This window comes from Pangasianodon hypophthalmus, chromosome 20 (genome assembly GCF_027358585.1).
Source record: "Pangasianodon hypophthalmus isolate fPanHyp1 chromosome 20, fPanHyp1.pri, whole genome shotgun sequence".
In the NCBI taxonomy this organism is placed as follows: Eukaryota; Metazoa; Chordata; class Actinopteri; order Siluriformes; family Pangasiidae; genus Pangasianodon; species Pangasianodon hypophthalmus.
In genome coordinates, this window is record NC_069729.1 from 21,673,857 (window position 1) to 21,693,782 (window position 19,926).

Genomic DNA, 19,926 nt, shown 5'->3' on the forward strand with positions numbered 1-19,926 from the left:
ATAATAAACCTGCACTATTGTCAGAGCTGCTGTTATAGAAAACTAATCAACACCTTCTGACCAATCAGAGTGCAGAACTCAGCAGCAGTGTGGAGTAAAGACATAAACACACATCAGCTATTTTTACTACTTTACTAATTTGTAAAACTACACTGTACACTGTTCTGTGTGATTTATAGAGAAGAGGAAGTGTGTGTGTGTGTGTGTGTGTGTATGAGTGAGTGAATGTGTGTGTATGTGTGTGAGTGAGTAAATGTGTGTGTGTGTGTGTGTGTGTGTGTGAGTAAATGTGTGTGTGTGTGTGAGTGAGTAAATGTGTGTGTGTGTGTGTGTGTGTGTGTGTGGGTGAATGTGTGTGTGTGTGTGTGTGAGTGAGTAAATGTGTGTGTGTGTGAATGTAGTGAATAGTGTTAGAAAGTAGTGGATACTCTCGATGGGCGTTCCCAAAAGGAAAGCCCCGCCCCTAAACCCCGCCCCAAACCCCTCTCTCTCTCTCTCTCTCTCTCTCTCTCTCTCTCTCTCTCTCTCTCTCTCTGCTCAGGAGTTAGAGTCACTTCTCTCTTTTTCTTTTCTCTCTCTTCACTCCTGCAGGAAACATGCTGCTGGTCTTTGGATTAAAGTCGCTGTTTGTGTATCTGCTGCTGTTTCCGGCCGCGCTGCTGTCCGGGGGTGAGTGTCTCACACACACACACACACACTCACACACACACTCACACACACACACTCACACACACACACACACACACACACACTCACACACACACACTCACACACACACACACACACACACACACACACACACTCACACACACACGCACGCACTGTCTGACGTGGCATTAAACTCCAGCTCTGCTCCATTCATTCCGCTGTCTCTCTCTCACACACACACACACACTCACACACTCACACACACACACACACTCACACACACACACACACACTCACACACACACACACACACCCCGGCGCGTTTTTACAGTTTAATTCACCGAATATGAAGCTCGCGCTTTTATTATTATTATTTTATTATAAAGAGTTCAAACGCAGAGACTCTGTTTGTTTGTTTGTTTGTTTGTTTGTTTGTCTCAGTCCATTACTCTTCCTGTGACGTCACATTCATGAGAAACGAGCAGGAATAGAGTGATATAGAGTTAATAGAGTTATAGATGCAGAGTTTTGGGCAGTAATTACCGCACAGACACTGAAGCGCGCGCTCATGTCTCTGTTCACTTTAAATGCGATGACGTGTCCTAAACACACACACACACACACACACACGCACACACACACACACACACACACGCACACACACACGCTAGACTCAAGCATGAAATAATTCTGCACATTATGAATGAAGCTTTAAAGAAGCTTATTATTACACAGGGTTCTAAGCAGAACAGTTTGAGGAAGCTGAGAACCTTCACCATGTAAAGAGCCCATGAACAGCTCATGAAGAACTTCTGAAGGCTTTTTCATCTTTTTTTCCCTCCTAAAGGTTCTGTGTAGAACCCTAAAGAGCCCTTATCTGAAAGTTTCCGCTTTTATCAGAAGGTAGAAGGCCTTTAGGAAGCTAAGAACCCTGAACTATCTAAAGAACCCTAGAAGAACTCGTGAAGCTTTCTGAAGTGATCTGCTTCAGGGAGTTCCCCTGAAACATGCAGCTTTAGGAAGCTAAGAACCCTGAACTTTAGAGAACCCTAGAAGAAGAACTAAAAATAATAATCAGAATTATTTTGCTCAGGATTAAAATTCTGATGATTTCTCCCAGATTCAGACGACGAGGAAAGAAACTAATGTTTATCATTTGAAATAAATAAAAAACAGACTGTACATAAATAAAACTGCACATTACTCACTGCTCTGCTCTTAACCACTGTATTTAAATCAATCAATCAATCGATCAATCAATCAATCAATCGATCAGTCTCTATCGATCCGTCAGTGATTATCCACCAGGATATGAGTTCACATTAAAACATTAAATGAATTCATTAAAGAAGATGAGAAAGAAAGGAAATGAAGAGCAGTGCAGAACACACAGCATGGGGTTGAACACACACACTTCTGCTCTCGCAGGCCGAGTTTACGCAGAACCCGAAGCTGAAGTGACAGATGAAGCGTCAGACGCAGCGGTGGAGGAGGAGGAGGAGGATGAAGAGGAAGAGGAAGTTCTAGTGGAAGAACCTCAGACAGGAGACGGGGTGAGAACAATGCTAATGCTAATGTAGCTTTAAAGATACTGAAGAGCAAAAGGAAAAGCGATGATGTGGATGAGATCACATGACGCTAAACTGGAGGTATAGACTAACGTTATGTGTTAGCTACATTAGCCTCGTAGCTCCGGTGCAGCAGAATGAACACGTCTCTGCATCGGAGGTGACGAGACGCTGGACTTTCTCTTTGTCTGATTTAAATCACGCTGAATTAGAAACGTGGATTAAACTGAAACACACCCGGGGGTTTGATCGCGTGTTTTATTGCCGTGTTTATCACACAGTTATTTCTGAAACTCCTTCTCTCTCTCTGTAGGACGACGCTGAGGATTTAGATGAAGATTCCCAAAGCGCAGATGTGACGTCTCACCCCGATGCAGACACCACCATCATCTTCATCACAGGAGAAGGTCAGAGCCTGAGCGTCGCTGATGTGACGTGTGTTTAACGTCACAGAGTGACGTCTGACTGCAGCACACGTCACTGTCACACCACGTTACAGCACATTCTCCACCTTATTGCTCTTAATAAGTGACGGAATAAAACGCTTTTGCTCTAATATGTATATTTATGATTTGTATATTTTGTTTTTGTAGAGTTTCCAGCCAATGAGATCGTGAAGTTTCTGGTTGGTTTCACTAATAAAGGCAGTCAGGATTTTACAGTTCGCTCTCTCGAAGCCTCGTTCCGTTACCCGCAGGATTACCAGTTCTACATCCAAAACGTGAGTCTCTGCATCCTACAGATAACAACAACAACAACAACAATAATAATAATAATAATAATTATAATCATATCTGTTTATATACTACTACTGAAGATAATCATAACAGTAATAATCGTTTGTTTATATACTACTACTAATCATTATTACTATTTGAGCATTTTTTCTATGGAGAAAGTGATTATATAAGGTGATAATTTTGGGATGTTTGTGTAGTTTACGGCTCTGCAGTTGGAGGCCGTGGTGCAGCCGGAGAAACAGGCGTCGTTCGAGTACTCGTTTATTCCCGCGCAGCCGATGGCCGGTCGTCCGTTCGGTCTCGTCATCCTGCTCAACTACCACGACTCTGAGGTTCATCACCTCCTCGCTTTACTCTGTATAACATGGTTAATATTTATATAACATGTTTATTATAATATAAAATCTGAGAACTGGTAATTATATAATTATTATATAATTATTGTCATAGAAATAATAACTATTTTGTTTTAATTTATCATTTCAGCAGTGATTTAATACACGTCCATGTGTGTGTTTATTCCCACTGCTGCTGCTATGTTTGTGTAATTTTTTATTTGAGAGCGATCTGATTCTAATTTAGAGTTTTTTTTTTATTCGTCTTTTAAAGGGAAATGTTTTCCAGAGCGCCATTTTTAACCAGACGGTGACGATCACTGAACTGGATGAGGGTCTGGACGGAGAGACGTAAGGACAAAGCTGTGTTTACATTAATGTTATTGATTTAATGCAAGCCAGAAGTGATTCAGTGTAAATGATTCAGTGTAAATGATTCAGTGTCAAAGATTCTGTGTAAATGATTCAGTGTAAATGATTCAGTGTAAATGATTCAGTGTAAGTGATTCAGTGTAAGTGATTCAGTGTAAATGATTCAGTGTAAATGATTGTGTGTAAGTGATTCAGTATAAGTGATTCAGTGTAAGAGATTCAGTGTAAGTGATTCAGTGTAAATGATTGTGTGTAAGTGATTCAGTGTAAGTGATTCAGTGTAAATGATTCAGTGTAAATGATTCAGTGTAAATGATTGTGTGTAAGTGATTCAGTGTAAGTGATTCAGTATAAGTGATTTTGGACAGTGTATTTATTAAACTTAAGTAAATGAAGTGTATTTATTGGAGAAGTATTTCTACACTGTGCATGTGTATGCGTGTGAAGAGTTTTTAATTAGCGTCCTGTGAGCTGGTTAATAAACACGATGTGATGATTTACAGGATGTTCATGTACATCTTCCTGGGCGGTTTGGTCTTCCTGATGCTCTTCGGCTTGTATCAGGTCCTGGAGTCTCGCACGGTGCGTACATTTCACTTCACCGAACATCGTGGTAATCAGGCTAACGATGATCAGCAGCGTGTTAGAGCAGGAACACACTCTATATCTCTCTGATTATAATTCATGACCTTTGACCTTTGTTATTTCAGAGGAAGCGAGTTCCGGTGAAGGTTGAAACAGGCACAGGGGGGATGAACGATGTGGACATTAGCTGGATTCCACAGGAAACTCTCAACGCCATGAGTGAGTTTAATTCCTGCCTTAATAACCTGCTTTTATCGTCATCAAATAATAAATGCTCTCCTGATCCCAGTGTGCTACCACCACCAGGTATCACAGCTTAATCCAACAATTCAGTGTTCTGCGTTCTGATTGGCTGAGATGATTGGCAGTAAGAATAATAACACAGATCAGGTGTAAAATATTCGTGTGTATGATACTGAACCTGATTGTTCTGTTAAAAATTCAGCAAAGTCTGGATAAAAACCTAAAGTGTAAATAAGATAATGGGTGTGGCTTAATATTCTAATGAGAATGCTTGATGGACAGTACTGTACATTTATCATATTTTTATTTTTTTAAAATTTTTATTCAAATGCCATGTTCACTAAAACTCAGGTTTATAATTAACTCATTTTGTCCCACGTCTTCTTTCTTGTTTTTAGATAAAGCGTCTCCGAGAGCTTCACCAAGAAAGCGTGCCAGGAGGACGGCTGGTGCTACAGATCAGTAACAACAACAACAACAACAACAGCAACAACAACAACAGCGTCATCACATTTCAGCAGTTTTACCTCCTACAAGTTCATTTCACTCTCACGGTTTCCATAAATGGACTGAGCGAATGTTAAAACTCTTCTACTAAACATTTCACAAATTTCTGAAGAAGTGTCGCAGCAGCTCCACTGCAGTTCTGAAGAATCTTCTAAACAGGAACGAGAAGATATTATCATGGGCTCCATGTCCAACCGCAGAGCCATGCAAAAGCTTGTGCTAAAATATAACAGCAGAGTCGTGTTGTGCTATTTAGTGCAGTAGCGTTCCGTTTAGGACGCAGCCCATGGAGCAGTGTTAAGCTTTTACACCACACGCAGGAGGAAAAACACTTTACTGTGATGTTCAGGTGTTTGTTTCAGTTTCAGGTTTAAATATGAACAAATTTAACTCTTAAAGAAAGACGATTAAAACACATTATTATAAACACTAAGTTTTCCTACAAATACCCAAACGAACGTAAGTGTTCAGAGTGTTAATGTGCTCCTGTGACAGGAAGTGCTCACAGCGCTAAACTGGCGGCTGTTAGCGTCCGTTATTTGCTAGCTACATTAGCCTCGTAGCTTCATTGTAAAACTAGAAGCAACATTCACACACTGAACACGTCTCTGACTTTTAATTTTAGACCAAAAAGACAGAAAAAATGGACCAAAGTCATGTTACAAGACCAGAATACTGAAAATGAATGACATTTCTCCATTTACAGTCCTCTCATTATTATTATTATTATTATTATTATTATTATTATTATTATTATTATTATTTGAGAGATAGTGCCATAAAAACCCGTCACACTGTGAAATGAACGCAGCGTTGGAACTGTGTGTGATAAAAAGCTCAGAGCCGCTGGTGCTTGTGAAACGTCTGTCTGTAATAAAGTGAGAACGTTTGTATCCCGTGTCGTGTGATGAGTCTCTGTATGACAGGATACGATTAAACCACGCCTCTAGGGTTTTCTTCCATTTCTGTGTCAAACAGTAAAAGGGAAATAATTGCAGGATGTTGCGCAGGGAACTGAAGAAGCGTCGCACCACACACCGTAGGATCGGTCCGAGGAATCATCCGAGACAATCGTTTGGATTTGTCACTTCGTTACAGCGTCATAACTCATTTGCATAGAATTTGCATAAAAATCTCAGTTCAGATGTTGAAATTGTACATTTATGCAGAAAAATCACTGATCATATGTCACTTTGCTGCTCGCAGGTGCGAATGTAGAGAACATTTGAAAACACCATATACTCACAATTATTATTATTATTATTATTATTATTATTTCGCAGAGTAGTGTGATCTGTAAGATAAAGCCGTGACAGCGGCAGTACTGATGAGATATATGAGGTGTGTATTTGTGATGAACAGGTGAGGTGAAACAGGTGTGTGTGTGTGTGTGATTAGATGTCTGAGCAGTGAGAGGGAGGTAGCAGGTCATGTGACAGATCAGGTGATGAGCCTTGTAGCAGAGGATTCTGGGAACTGGTGTTCATGTTTATGTAACAGAAACGGAGTTTTGTTTTTGAGAATAAAAAAGTTTTTAATGAAAGCAGCATGTGACCAATAATTTTGGTGTGAAAGGACGACATTAACACCAGCATATCTTACAGAAGAGATGGTTCTGTACATCATACACACACTGTCTGCACTTACACTTTGCCTTTGTTTGTGGAAATGTATTACAATTAATTCAGAGTATTTTAAAGTCTGGAAACCTGGTGATTAACTGTCCTGTCCGCTGCTCCTCCCCCGAGCACGGGGCAGCGTGATTCCTGCCCCAATGGGCCTCTATTAGCGCTTGTTGCAGTTCCTATTTTATATAATAATAACTCTCTGGAGCTAAACGAGGCAGTGAGCTCGCTGCACTACGATTACACAACATCTAGAAAGCTGAGCAACTCAGCAGAACTTATATCTGTCAAATTCCTTTAAACCTTTGGACACTTACAGGAGCTTATTAGTATTTTAACAGAATTTAGTATGGAGTTGTGAATGAGGACTTTTTAAAGATTAACATTAATTAATAGCTGATATAAACATGCTGAGGCTCTGCGTCGCTGTCCGAGACGAGCAGTAAACACACTGAAACCCGTCTCTGTATAAAACATTTATTATTTTGGTGTCTTATGTATTTTTGAGTGCAGTTAAAAGTAGAAAAAACAGCTTTAACATTGCACATGAATAAATGCATTCAATCAAAACTGCAAAAAATAAGAAAGTCACAGAGAAGAGCAGAAGCACTAAAGTGGAGAGATGAAGTTACTGAAACACATCGCATGTTTACTTATCTGTAGTTTTCCTAGAGTACATCTGATTTACTAGAAAAAAGAAAAACCTGCAGAATACTAAGTGTAAACGTTTAACACTACATCACGAGCTGGCAGATTCAGCACGACGCTCGCACTCGTCCGTCATCACGGCGCGTTCTCTGTTCTCTAACTACACGGCACTACAACGCATTCAGCTTGATGAGATGGGAGGAATGTGCTATTTTATGATTTTAATGGCACAATCGGCAACAGCAGCACACACACACACACACACACACACACTCGCACACACGACACCAGCTCAGTTAGAAACACTGCATCGAGAACATGAGAATCTGAAATACATTCGAATGAAACGCAAGGCATTAAATCAGTCTGACGGGCCGTAAAAACCGCTGATGACAGTAAGTTCAGGTCCAAAGCGCTTATTCTTAACCTTTACTACTCAATGTTTTCATATTTGACTACAGATTTGATTAAAAAATGGAAAGTCAGATAATTCATTAAAAATGTAAGTAAAGCATATCTCAGGGCTGTGTTCCAATCCTGTTTATGACTTCCCCTCGTCCACTTCCTCTCGGTCGACTTGTTAAATTCCTCGTCTGGAGTGAAGGTAGAGGAAGAGGATGAATTGCGTGAAAATACTAGAAATGTACTCGGTTCAAATTATTTTTAATATTCTTTTTTTTCCCTAAAGTGCCTGTGATGGACGAGCCGTTCCCCCGACTCCGTGGAACTCTTATTTTAGAACTTATTTCTTTTATTTAATACATTTGAAGATATTTAGCTGTTGATGTTTAGCTAATGCCAGCTTAATATATTTAATACTCTTTTATTCTCTAGCACTATTAGCTCATTATTTATGTTTAGCTAACACACTAGCTTATTTCACAGCATGCTAACGCAGGCTAATCAGTGTGTATGAGGTCGGGGGATCTGACTCGCTCTCCTCACGTCTACTGCAGGAGGAAACAAACTCCTTTATTCCATACAATAATAATCAACTAATAGTGATAATCATTTTATTCTAGTTTTTTTATTTCCTATACATTTCATCATGTAGTCTCTCTCTCTCTCTCTCTCTCTCTCTCTCTCTCTTAAGTACAAATATTCTCGACTCTTACTCTATATGTACATGTGTTTTATTTACTTATTTATTTTTGTTCAAATCATTTTCCTCTAAAGCGGTTCAGGATCTCAGCACGTCTCAGCAGAGTGAATGTTCATATCACAGTATTTAAGCAGTAATTAATCCCAATTTTATTCTCGCAGATGATTCGTAATCCTCTTCAGCACGTCAGGAGTTCACACTGGATTCACGATTAAATCTGAAGCCTCGGTTTATTTCACAGGAAAATCATTTCTGTTAAGGATTATCTCAACATGTTGGTCCTGGAAAAGAAGGAAAAAAAACACTTTAAGTAAATAAAATACGAACACTTCCACTAAGCAGTGTTAGAAATCACGAGCTGCCTTTAGAAAAGTGATCACACCTATAAAGCATTTCATTATCAGCTGGAATATAACCATCATTTTAATAAAAATGTGTTCCATGGAAAGTTATTGAAAAAGAGTGGAAAGAAATGTTAAAAACTCTCTGCATTCATTAAATGGCCAGAATGATTGCACACACAATGAGCTTAACTCTTCAGCAGTCTGGTTGTAAAATAAATCTGTGTTTGGGGTTTTGTAGTTAAAGCGTTTCCCGACTGCGAGACGTTTCAGAGCCGCTGATTTACTGGAGTTACTGATGAACCTCTGGTCTCTGTGCTCTGTTTATTTTCCTCTTGTTGTGTGTTTCCGCTCAGTTTTCAGCTTTGCGTGATATAAAATAATGTAAAATAATGTAGACCAGTCACAGGTAGTGAACAGCTTCATCGTGTTTCAGTGAGATGATAAGTGTAAGAGTGGTGTGTTAATACACACAGCTGTAATGAAGACCAGCTGTTTCTCCACTTTAACGTTAAAGCTCAGACTGTCTCACCTTCAGGACAGGTGTCTCTTGTTGCTGCCGCGGCTCAGGCTGGTGGAGCTGCTGTTGCGTGAGAGGCTGGGACTGGCTGCTCCTGACGGAGACGTGATGGAGGCGGAGGACATGGTGGGACTGATCTCACTGGGACACCCGTACTGAAGCAGGATCTCCACACACACCTGACTACACGCTCGCCGAGCCAGAGACAGAGCCGTCTGTCCCACAGAGTCCACACTCCTCACATCACTGCCATACTGAGACACGGAGAGAGAGAGGGAGGGAGAGAGAGAGAGAGAGAGAGAGAGAGGGGGAGAGGGGAAGGGGGGGGGAGAGACAGGGATGGAGAGAGGGAGAGAGGGAGAGAGAGAGAGACACACAGAGAGAGAGAGAGGGATGGAGAGAGAGAGAGAGAGACACAGAGAGAGAGAGGGAGGGAGAGAGAGAGAGAGAGGGATGGAGAGAGAGAGAGGGAGAGATAGAGAGAGAGACAGGGATGGAGAGAGAGAGAGAGAGACACAGAGAGAGAGAGAGAGAGAGGGAGAGATAGAGAGAGACAGGGATAGAGAGAGAGAGAGAGAGAGAGGGATGGAGAGAGAGAGAGGGAGAGATAGAGAGAGACAGGGATGGAGAGAGGGAGGGAGAGAGAGAGGGAGGGAGAGATAGAGAGAGACAGGGATGGAGGGAGAGAGGGAGAGAGAGAGAGAGAGAGAGAGAGAGGGATGGAGAGAGAGAGAGGGAGAGATAGAGAGAGAGAGACAGGGATGGAGAGAGGGAGGGAGGGAGAGAGGGAGGGAGAGATAGAGAGAGACAGGGATGGAGGGAGAGAGGGAGAGAGAGACACACACACACACACACACACACAGAGAGACAGGGACGAGTCAGCCGTGATTAACCCTCCTGACTCTGAGCTCAGAGCGAAGTGGACATTTCATCACAAACTGTAATTCACTCTGCGTACGTGTTAATGTGAGACAAAGCGACTGATTATTGTTTAATTTCTCGATTTCACCGACATTTGAACTGAAATTTTCTCAATTCCCTGCAAATTAGTTACGATGCAGTAAAGAAGCGTCAAATCGTCTGGTGTGATTCCTCGGAGCGATCCTGTGGAGCGACGCTTCTTCACTTCCCCACTCAGTCACTTCCCTTTTACTGTTCGATGCAAAACAATCTCTCATTAAATGAATAAAGAGACGTTAAGAAGAAAAATAAAGCCGCGAAGGACGTAGCAGAGATCGCTGGTGTCTCTGCTGCGTGTACGTAGCTAGTACAGTTAGCTCGCTTTGCTAATCTAATCTGAGAGAGAAGCCGAGCACGTAACACGTAAACCACACAGCTGATGTTCACACTGATTAGTGCATCGTTTAATTTAATTAATTATTTATCTTTAGAAGCTGTGTATAGCTACTCCTGTTTCTCATCAGGCCACGCCCACAAGACACACAGCATCATGACAGACTCGTCGCCTGCTAGCATGAGTGCAGTGAAAACTAATTAGCAGTTCATTTTTGTGTTTAAAAATGGAAGAGTAACTCAGCAGAGTCATGTTTAAGGGTTTTTTCTGCGTGTGTGAAAGTGTTCAGATCTTCACCCAGATCAGCAGCTGCGTCATGACCACGTCGCCCAGCTGACACGCCGCGTGCAGGGCCGACTGGGACTGGTGCACTCCTCCGTTACCGTAGCGAATCATGTAGGGGGGCGGAGCATTGATCTCCTCCTTCGTGCTGTGAGCTAACAGGAGGAGGAGCCTGGGAAGGTCCCTGTCAATCACAGCGGCGTGGAGGCGGGCCGAGAGAGGAGCGTCCGATCCGTCAGTCAGAGAGGAGAGAGGAGCTAAAAACAACTTCTGCTCATATTTCCCCCGAATCCACGCCTCACGCTCCTCCCTGCACACACACACACACACACACACACACCTCTTAAAATTCCCTTATTTTAAAATTGTGAAACTGTGTGTATGTCCAGAAAAAGGTGAATTATTTAGTCGTAAACCCAAAGTGTGGTGTTTGATGTGTTTATCTCACACACTGCTTCATTGTGTTGATTTTTGTTAAAGTCGGTTCACGTTTCCACTCACCGCGTGGCGTCGGGTCGCGGTTTCTGCCGTCCTCTCGTGCGCTTCTCCCAGATGCTGTTGGTCATGTGGTTTCCGATGGCGATGAGGACCAGCGTGAGCTCGTACGGCCAGTCGTCCAGGTCCAGAGAGCGGACGCGGGACAGGTGAGTGCCCAGGTTCCTGTGGATCCCCGAACACTCGATACAGATCAGAGCCCCGAGGTTCAGACTGGCCCAGGTGGGATCTGTGTGTGCAGAGACACATGGGGTGTGTTTTATGGGGTTTTGACAGGGTGAAGGCTAACACCTGCTTCCTCTGAGAGACGAAGCCAAACTGCGTCACAGTGCAGCATAACACACTCAGAGAAAGAGCTGTCTACCCTCTTCCACATACATGAGCTCACAGATGCCCATGATTGGCTAGTGTCACTGTGACTGACAGCGGGGAGAGGCTATGCCCCTCCTACCCAGAGAGCAAGGCCGGTTTTGCTCTCTTAGCTCCTGCTCACAGACAGCTGTGACGTCACCTGGATTTGACCTCGTGATCTCCAGATGATAAAGTGAACACTTTTCTGTTGCACCAATCAGGATCCACGGTTTACGTTTTTTAGAGAGTGACTGAACAAGTGATTAAAGGTGAACCTGACTGTGTGATTCTAGCAAATGTCGTAATATTTTGTGTGACAGGCGCCTGTGGGTCGGAGGGGCGGAGCTTGACTTAATCAGTCAATTACAAACCCAATCATGTGACATCACACCTTATTTTTCACGTTCTCTTCTACCGTATTTTCATTTTTCTTTCTCTCAAAGTGCGCTTTTGTATTTTGTCAAGACAGCGAGCGGAGGCCATTCACACCGGATCCACGCCGTCTAAAGTAATATCAACAAACCTTCGACTAAGGTGCGTTAAACAACATGTCTAACATTCAGCTTGTTCAGTGTGTTGAGTGCAGGATGTTTAGTCACTCTTCCTCCGTCGTTAGTAATAGCTTTATTTGTGATAAATGCATGTTAGTTAGCTCTCTGACGGAGAAGATTGCTGCATTAGAGGTGCGCATCCAGTCTCTAGAGAGGGTTAGTGAGAGTGAGAGCAGCGGAGTTTCTGTAGGGGAAAGCCTGGATGCCTTAGGCGGAGTTAGTAATCCCCCAACTCCGGCATTAGAGCCCTCACAGCGGGGCGAATGGGTGACGACTCGGCGGCATAATCGCAAAGCCAAAGCTAACACTAAGGCTCGCCCACAGGAGCACCACTCCTCTCTGCTTCACGTGTCTAACAGGTTTGCTCTCCTCAGTGAAGCACCCGCTGAGAAACCTGAAAGAGCTCTGGTTATAGGTGACTCTATCTTGCAGCACGTGAAATTAGCTTTAGTTAGGTGTATACCGGGAGCCAGGGCGCCGAACATAGCAGGTAATCTTAGGGTGTTAGGCAAGCACAGGTTCTCAAAGATAGTTATTCATGTAGGAGCTAATGATATACGCCTTCATCAGTCTGAGGTTACTAAGAGTAACTTGGTAGAGGTGTGTAAATTAGCGAAGGCGATGTCCGATGCTGTAGTATGCTCTGGCCCCATCCCAATGCGGCGTGGCAATGTAGCTTACAGCAGGTTATGGTCGCTGAACTGCTGGATGTCCAGGTGGTGCTCCAAAAACAATGTGGGCTTTATAGATAATTGGACTAACTTTGAGGGCAAGGCTGGCCTGTTAGGGCGGGACGGTGTCCATCCCACTCGGGAAGGTGCTGCTCTCATTTCTTGCAGCATAGCACATAGTCTCAGAACAGGCCTAGTTAATCGGTGACAATCCAGGGCCAAGGCCAGGGAGCAGACAAGCAGGCTAAACCGACCGTCTGCTAGCTGCACTGAGTCGTCACTTAGGTTCCACCGTATTGAGACTGTGTCTGTTCCCCGAGCTAAACAAAATTATAGACATACTCAGACAGTTTGTTTTAGTAACCTAATTAACATTAAATTAAATCAAACTGAATGCATAGCCAGCACCGTTGATCTGAAGCTAGGACTGTTGAATATTAGATCTCTTACGTCTAAAGCGCTTATTGTTAATGAAACCATTACTGATCAGGAGTTTGATGTACTGTGTTTAACAGAAACGTGGATTAAACCAAACGAGTTTGTAGCATTAAATGAAGCTAGTCCTCCCGGGTACAGTTACATACATCAGCCCCGTCTAACTGGCAAAGGAGGAGGCGTCGCAGTCATCTATAATGATAATCTAGCCGTCACACAAAAACCTAGTCATAAATTCAACGCATTTTAAGTTCTTTATACTAACATAACATACGTAGCCACTAAAAATAAGTCCACCCAGGTGATTCCAGTAATTATTATTTACAGACCCCCAGGGCCATATTCTGAATTCCTGTGTGAATTTGCAGATTTCATTTCTAACCTGGTTGTTTCTTTAGACAAGGCATTAATTGTTGGAGACTTTAATATTCATTTTGATAATCCAGATGATCATCTGAGAACAACAGTTGTGTCCATTCTAGATTCAGTAGGGGTTAATCAGAATGTAATAGGACCCACCCATAGTGGTGGTCACACTCTTGATTTAATACTAACATTCGGATTAAATATAGAAAATAGAGTCTCATGTCCACAGTCTGAAGCTATCTCAGATCATTACCTCATCTCATTTAAAATGTGTCTTAATCATAATATATACACCTTGCCATGTCACCGTGTCAAACGTACGTTCACGTCAACAACTGCACAAAGTTTTATCAGTAATCTCCCAAATTTATCAACCATGATTGGATCACCGTCTGATCCCGAAGAACTTGACCAGGCAACTGAATGCTTAGAATCAACGTTCTGCAACTCGCTAGATAAGGTAGCTCCACTTAAAAGAAAAATAATTAGGGAGAAAAAGCTAGCACCCTGGTATAGCGATCACACACGAACTTTAAACAGACCACTCGAAACCTAGAACGTAAATGGCGTCAAACTAACTTGGTAGTATTTCAAATAGCATGGAAGGAGAGCCTATTGAGCTATAAGAAAGCTCTTAGTGCTGCTAGATCAGTGTATCTCTCCACCCTAATTGAAGATAACAGAAATAATCCTAGATTCTTATTTAATACTGTAGCAAAATTAACTAGGAATAAGACCACAATAGAAACACGCACACAATCATTATATAGCAGCGATGACTTCATGAATTTTTTCAATGGTAAAATTGAAAATATCAGGCTAGAAATTCAGACTATTAATTTAAAACCGGACAGTTCTATAACTAACCCTGTAGATGATAATATGATAATATTAGATAAACAACTACAACGTTTTACTCCCCTTGAAGAGACTGAACTAATTTCACTAATTTCATCATCAAAATCATCAACCTGTATGCTAGATCCTTTACCTACTTGTTTCCTCAAACAGATAATTCCTGAAACAATCAAACCTCTTTTAAAGATAATCAATTCTTCCCTTAGCATTGGCTATGTACCTAAATCTTTTAAACTAGCAGTTATCAAGCCCCTGATTAAAAAACCTGACCTTGACCCCTGTCAGCTGTCCAACTATAGACCAATATCAAACCTCCCCTTTATTTCCAAGGTCCTAGAAAAGGTTGTAGCACAGCAGCTATGCTCATACTTACATAGGAATAACATTCATGAAATGTATCAGTCAGGATTTAGGCCTCATCATAGCACAGAGACAGCACTGGTAAAAGTTGTAAATGACTTACTACTGGCCTCTGATCAGGGTTGTGTCTCCTTGCTGGTGCTGCTTGACCTTAGTGCAGCTTTTGATACCATTGATCATGCTATTCTCCTCGATAGACTAGAAAATGTAGTAGGCATTAAGGGAACGGCCCTTTCCTGGCTCAGGTCTTATTTGACTGATCGTTATCAGTTTGTAAACGTAAATGGTGACTTCTCTTCTCATGCTAAGGTAAAGTTTGGTGTCCCGCAAGGCTTTGTTTTAGGCCCACTGCTCTTTTCTTTATATATGCTACCTCTGGGCAAAATTATTCGTAAGCATGGTATTAGCTTCCACTGTTACGCTGATGACACACAGTTGTATGTTTCAGCAAAGCCAGATGACAGACACCAGCTTAATAAAGTTGAGGAATGTGTAAAAGACATTAGAAACTGGATGCTTATTAATTTTCTCTTACTTAATTCTGACAAGACAGAAGTACTTGTACTAGGACCACATGCAGCTAGAAGTAAGCTTTCTGATTACATAATAACTCTGGATGGCCTTTCTGTTTCATCATGTGCAGCAGTAAAAGACCTTGGTGTGATTATCAACTCTAGTCTTTCTTTTGAAGCTCATGTAGATAATATAACTAGGATTGCTTTCTTTCATCTCAGAAATATTGCTAAGATAAGAAATATATTGTCACTACACGATGCAGAAAAACTAGTTCATGCTTTTGTTACCTCTAGGTTGGATTATTGTAATGCCTTACTGTCTGGATGTTCCAGTAGATGCATAAACAAGCTCCAGTTAGTCCAGAATGCAGCAGCGAGAGTCCTTACTAGAACCAGAAGATATGACCACATCACCCCTATCTTATCCACACTGCATTGGCTCCCAATCAAATTTCTCATTGATTATAAAGTACTACTATTGACCTATAAAGCACTAAATAGTCTCGCACCACAGTACCTGAGCGAACTTTTGGTCTTTTATGATCCGCCACGCTTACTCAGATCAAAAGGTGCAGGCTATTTGTTGGTACCTCGAATAGTGCGTGCTACAGCTGGGGGTAGAGCTTTCTCTTACAAACCCCACAGTTATGGAACAGCCTTCCACTTAGTGTTCGGGGCTCAGACACAGTCTCAGTGTTTAAGTCGAGGCTGAAAACATATTTGTTTAGTCAAGCCTTTTGTGAATAGTTTTTTCTTAGGTACAGGGGCAGGTCTGGAGGGTTTCACAGGCATAGAGTGTTGTGGTGAACTGGGATGTTTGGATGCTGTCGCCCCCCCACTCTCACGCATTCACTCAGGTGTGTTGATGGTGGAGAGGCTGGAACTTTATGTCCCAGGGCGCCCTCATGTCTGTGTTACCTTCTGGCTCTCCCTTTTAGTTATGCTGTCATAGCTAGTCTTGCCGGAGTCCCTGCTTGCACTCTGCATGCAAAGTACATTGTGCTTAACCATTAGAGGACAAAAGCTCACCTAACAATCTCTTCCTTTCTCTCCATCTCTCTCTCTCCCTCACTCTCTGTCGAGCTACACTGAGATGCCAGTGATGCCAGTGATCCTGACCCCTTCTGCTCCTCCTCGCTGCCTGACCCATCCTGATGCCCTACTTCTGGTTGGAGTTCTCATCGGTTGAGTTGCTCGCTGCTGCTGGGGCCCCATATGGACGGCCTGAAGAACTGTTTGGATTGCTGGTAATGGTGCCACCTGGGGGCTGTGGAGATGGCTTGGGGATCACATATGGGGAGCTGTACTGTACTGTACTGTAATGGCTTGGGACTTCGATTGCTGTAGTGGCTTTGGGGCTGCAGTTGCCACGAGCAGCTTCGTACTCAGGACTCCATCAGTGGACAGTGGATAGATTTTAACCAGCCGGACTTCTTGCAAAAACTATCTACAAAAAATCTACAATAGTAGAAGGGATTTATTTATAATTGCACTATCCATTGCACCCAGATGAGGATGGTTCCCTTTTTGAGCCTGGTTCCTCTCAAGGTTTCTTCCTCATATCATCTCGGGGAGTTTTTCCTTGCCACCGTCGCCACTGGCTTGCTCATTAGGGATAAATTCACAGTGATAAATTCAAATATTTACAATATATTTTTGTGGATCCATTTATATCTGTAAAGCTGCTTTGTGACAATGTCCATTGTTAAAAGCACTATACAAATAAAATTGAATTGAATTGAATTGAACCTTATTTTGCTTAGCGTAGAGCACTGACATAAATCGCACAATATAAATGTTTAGCAACATTACCTAAATTTACACTGTCAAGGTTTTAACATAGAGGCACGTGTTTTTAATTTGCGTTCAAGTTTAATAACAAACAATTTCATCCTCCGCATAAACACTCACTGGGCGCGTCACAATCCACACAGAACGCGTTTCCTTTAGCGTTCCGTACGGCCTGAATCGCCACGGCTTCACTCAGACTGTTCCTCCTCGCCTGTAACACACACACACACACATTACACAGCTGACACACACATATTACGCAGCTGACGCACACACGGCAGGTCTACACAGAGAGGTTATAAGAGGTCGTAGGTCACCTTGTGCCTGCTGCTCTCACAGCTCTGTAAACTGGCGAGGATCTGACTCTCGATGTTCTGAACCCACGAGTCTCTTTCCTCTGCACTCTGAGCCTCGAAGTGCCACGTCTGCCCCGAGCTGGACACGATCAGGAACTCACAGTTCTCATCATCTACACACACACACACACACACACACACACACACACACGTCATTACCCTGTAACAGTGTGAATCAGGGCAGAATAATCTAATGTACACTTTTCTAGCACACTACAGAGAGAGAGGAGGGATTTAGGACACAGCCCAGGAAATGAACACACTTCTGTTTGCTCTCACTGTTCTATTAAAACTCCAATAAAGTGACAAATATAAGTTTGAAGACACACACACACACACACACACACACACACACACACACACACACATACACTGCAAAAAAAGTGATAGCAAGTAAAAATTTCTTGAAATTTTTGACATAGGGAAATTTAGCAAACAATTATATTTATTTATTCATAAGAAACAATTATATAGTAAGATTGTTAAACTTATTTCTAGACATTTTTATTTTTTATTTTTTTTATCGACAGATAATTTTACTTATTTCAAACATTTATTTCTAAAAAGCAAATTTTCCTGCCAAAACATTTTCAAGTTTTAATTGAGTAAATATGTTTAAAAATAGTTTTAATAGTCTTATATTTATTCTATAATAATCTCATAATGAGGAATGTTCCATATTTTTTTATTTTTTTATTCAAGATATCTTCACTTGCTAAAAGATCTTTTTTTGAGGTGCACACACACACACACACACACACACACACACACACACACACACACACACCAAATAAAATGTACAAAATACAAATAAACACAGAATTATATACATATACATCTGGATGACTGTAGTAAATAAAATATATGCCATAAATAATACAGATTTAATAAAATAATAACAGTGATTATAATACCTGTGAACACTAAGGTACATGGAAATTCTACAGTATATAATTGTATAATAAATAACTGTGTTATTGTGGAAGTGGTTTAATGACACAGTGAGTCAGTGATGAGAGATGAGACGGGAAGCTGAATGTAAATGAAACACATGAGGGATTATTGCAGATGAAATCTGCAGTGAGAGTAAAATCGTTCTCTCGCTTCATTACCTGTCCTGTTTATGTTCTTCAGGCTGCCAAAGCTTTTTAATTTCCACATTTTGCGTTTGGCTGGAGGACAAAAAGATGAGAAAAGACAAGAGGAAAGATTATTTCAGTGTGTACTGCACGTGGCATGTGGCTGTGATAACAGTAAAGATCCGCTTGACAAAAGGAAGAGAAAAGACGCATCATGGATCAAGGTAGGAAGATATTTCTGAGCGCTGCAGGACGTCGGGGGCGGAGTAACACCACGGTGATGTCATTAACGTTAACCTGAGGAGCGTTTAGACGCTGCAGGACGTCGGGGGCGGAGTAACACCACGGTGATGTCATTAACGTTAACCTGAGGAGCGTTTAGACGCTGCAGGACGTTAGGGGCGGAGTAACACCACGGTGATGTCATTAACGTTAACCTGAGGAGCGTTTAGACGCTGCAGGACGTCGGGGGCGGAGTAACACCACGGTGATGTCATTAACGTTAACCTGAGGAGCGTTTAGACGCTGCAGGACGTCGGGGGCGGAGTAACACCACGGTGATGTCATTAACGTCAACCTGAGGAGCGTTTAGACGTTGCAGGACGTTCGGGGCGGAGTAACACCACGGTGATGTCATTAACGTTAACCTGAGGAGCGTTTAGACGTTGCAGGACGTCGGGGGCGGAGTAACACCACGGTGATGTCATTAACGTTAACCTGAGGAGCGTTTAGACGCTGCAGGACGTCGGGGGCGGAGTAACACCACGGTGATGTCATTAACGTTAACCTGAGGAGCGTTTAGACGTTGCAGGACGTTCGGGGCGGAGTAACACCACGGTGATGTCATTAACGTTAACCTGAGGAGCGTTTAGACGTTGCAGGACGTCGGGGGCGGAGTAACACCACGGTGATGTCATTAACGTTAACCTGAGGAGCGTTTAGACGTTTCTGACCTTCGGCGTGTCCCAGCGTGCTCTCTGATCTCTGAGTCACGTTCTTCTTCCTCCGCTGCTTCTTCCTGTCCGCTGTAGGAGACGTGCTCGGGTCTTTCATTAACGTCGGGCTCAACACACCCTCGATATCTGACGTTTAACAATATAACACACATCAGTGATTTCATTTAATTAACTTTTATTTTATTGACGTAAATGTTTGAAAAATCAAAACATGAAATACAAATCAAAGTTTATAATTATAATTAAATTTAATGATACACAAATAAGTTTAGAATTAAACATTTAAAATGTCTGAGTGTAATAATATATTCCACAACATTAAATGTAACTAT

At 42.1% G+C, this 19,926-nt stretch overlaps 3 protein-coding genes across 3 annotated transcripts in view; 2 read left to right on the plus strand and 1 right to left on the minus strand.

The window, feature by feature from the left end:
• Window positions 1-12,186, plus strand: part of poc1a (POC1 centriolar protein A) — a 256,921-nt gene extending 244,735 nt beyond the window's left edge. Inside the window, exon 10 of the mRNA XM_053227020.1 lies at window positions 12,100-12,186. Within this exon, the coding sequence (XP_053082995.1) occupies window positions 12,100-12,168 (69 nt within the window). The 3' untranslated portion in view covers window positions 12,169-12,186. The remainder of the gene's footprint in view (window positions 1-12,099) is intronic.
• On the plus strand, window positions 511-5,891 carry LOC113525663 (translocon-associated protein subunit alpha). The gene is made up of 9 exons (XM_034302278.2): window positions 511-669; window positions 2,077-2,201; window positions 2,530-2,623; window positions 2,810-2,937; window positions 3,154-3,288; window positions 3,566-3,642; window positions 4,167-4,245; window positions 4,374-4,467; window positions 4,890-5,891. Exons 1-9 carry the CDS (start codon window positions 597-599, stop codon window positions 4,955-4,957), a joined length of 873 nt encoding a protein of 290 aa, XP_034158169.1. The 5' UTR covers window positions 511-596; the 3' UTR covers window positions 4,958-5,891.
• The window catches only part of LOC113525665 (arf-GAP with GTPase, ANK repeat and PH domain-containing protein 1), a 31,709-nt gene continuing 18,213 nt past the window's right edge, over window positions 6,431-19,926 (minus strand). The window contains exons 13-20 of the mRNA XM_034302277.2: window positions 19,592-19,720; window positions 18,672-18,731; window positions 17,521-17,672; window positions 17,324-17,414; window positions 11,312-11,534; window positions 10,826-11,120; window positions 9,247-9,488; window positions 6,431-8,654 (exon numbers count right to left, since the gene is read on the minus strand). Coding sequence (XP_034158168.2) covers window positions 9,249-9,488; window positions 10,826-11,120; window positions 11,312-11,534; window positions 17,324-17,414; window positions 17,521-17,672; window positions 18,672-18,731; window positions 19,592-19,720 — 1,190 coding nt within the window. The 3' untranslated portion in view covers window positions 6,431-8,654; window positions 9,247-9,248. The remainder of the gene's footprint in view (window positions 8,655-9,246; window positions 9,489-10,825; window positions 11,121-11,311; window positions 11,535-17,323; window positions 17,415-17,520; window positions 17,673-18,671; window positions 18,732-19,591; window positions 19,721-19,926) is intronic.

What these genes read in the sequence shown, in the direction of transcription:
- LOC113525663 (XM_034302278.2), top strand. Translation starts at nt 597, where the DNA reads ATGCTGCTGGTCTTTGGATTAAAGTCGCTGTTTGTGTATCTGCTGCTG. An exon ending in AACCTCAGACAGGAGACGGG is followed by an intron (nt 2,202 to 2,529) that starts GTGAGAACAATG and finishes CTCTCTCTGTAG; the next exon opens with GACGACGCTGAGGATTTAGA. An exon ending in GGAAACTCTCAACGCCATGA is followed by an intron (nt 4,468 to 4,889) that starts GTGAGTTTAATT and finishes TCTTGTTTTTAG; the next exon opens with ATAAAGCGTCTCCGAGAGCT.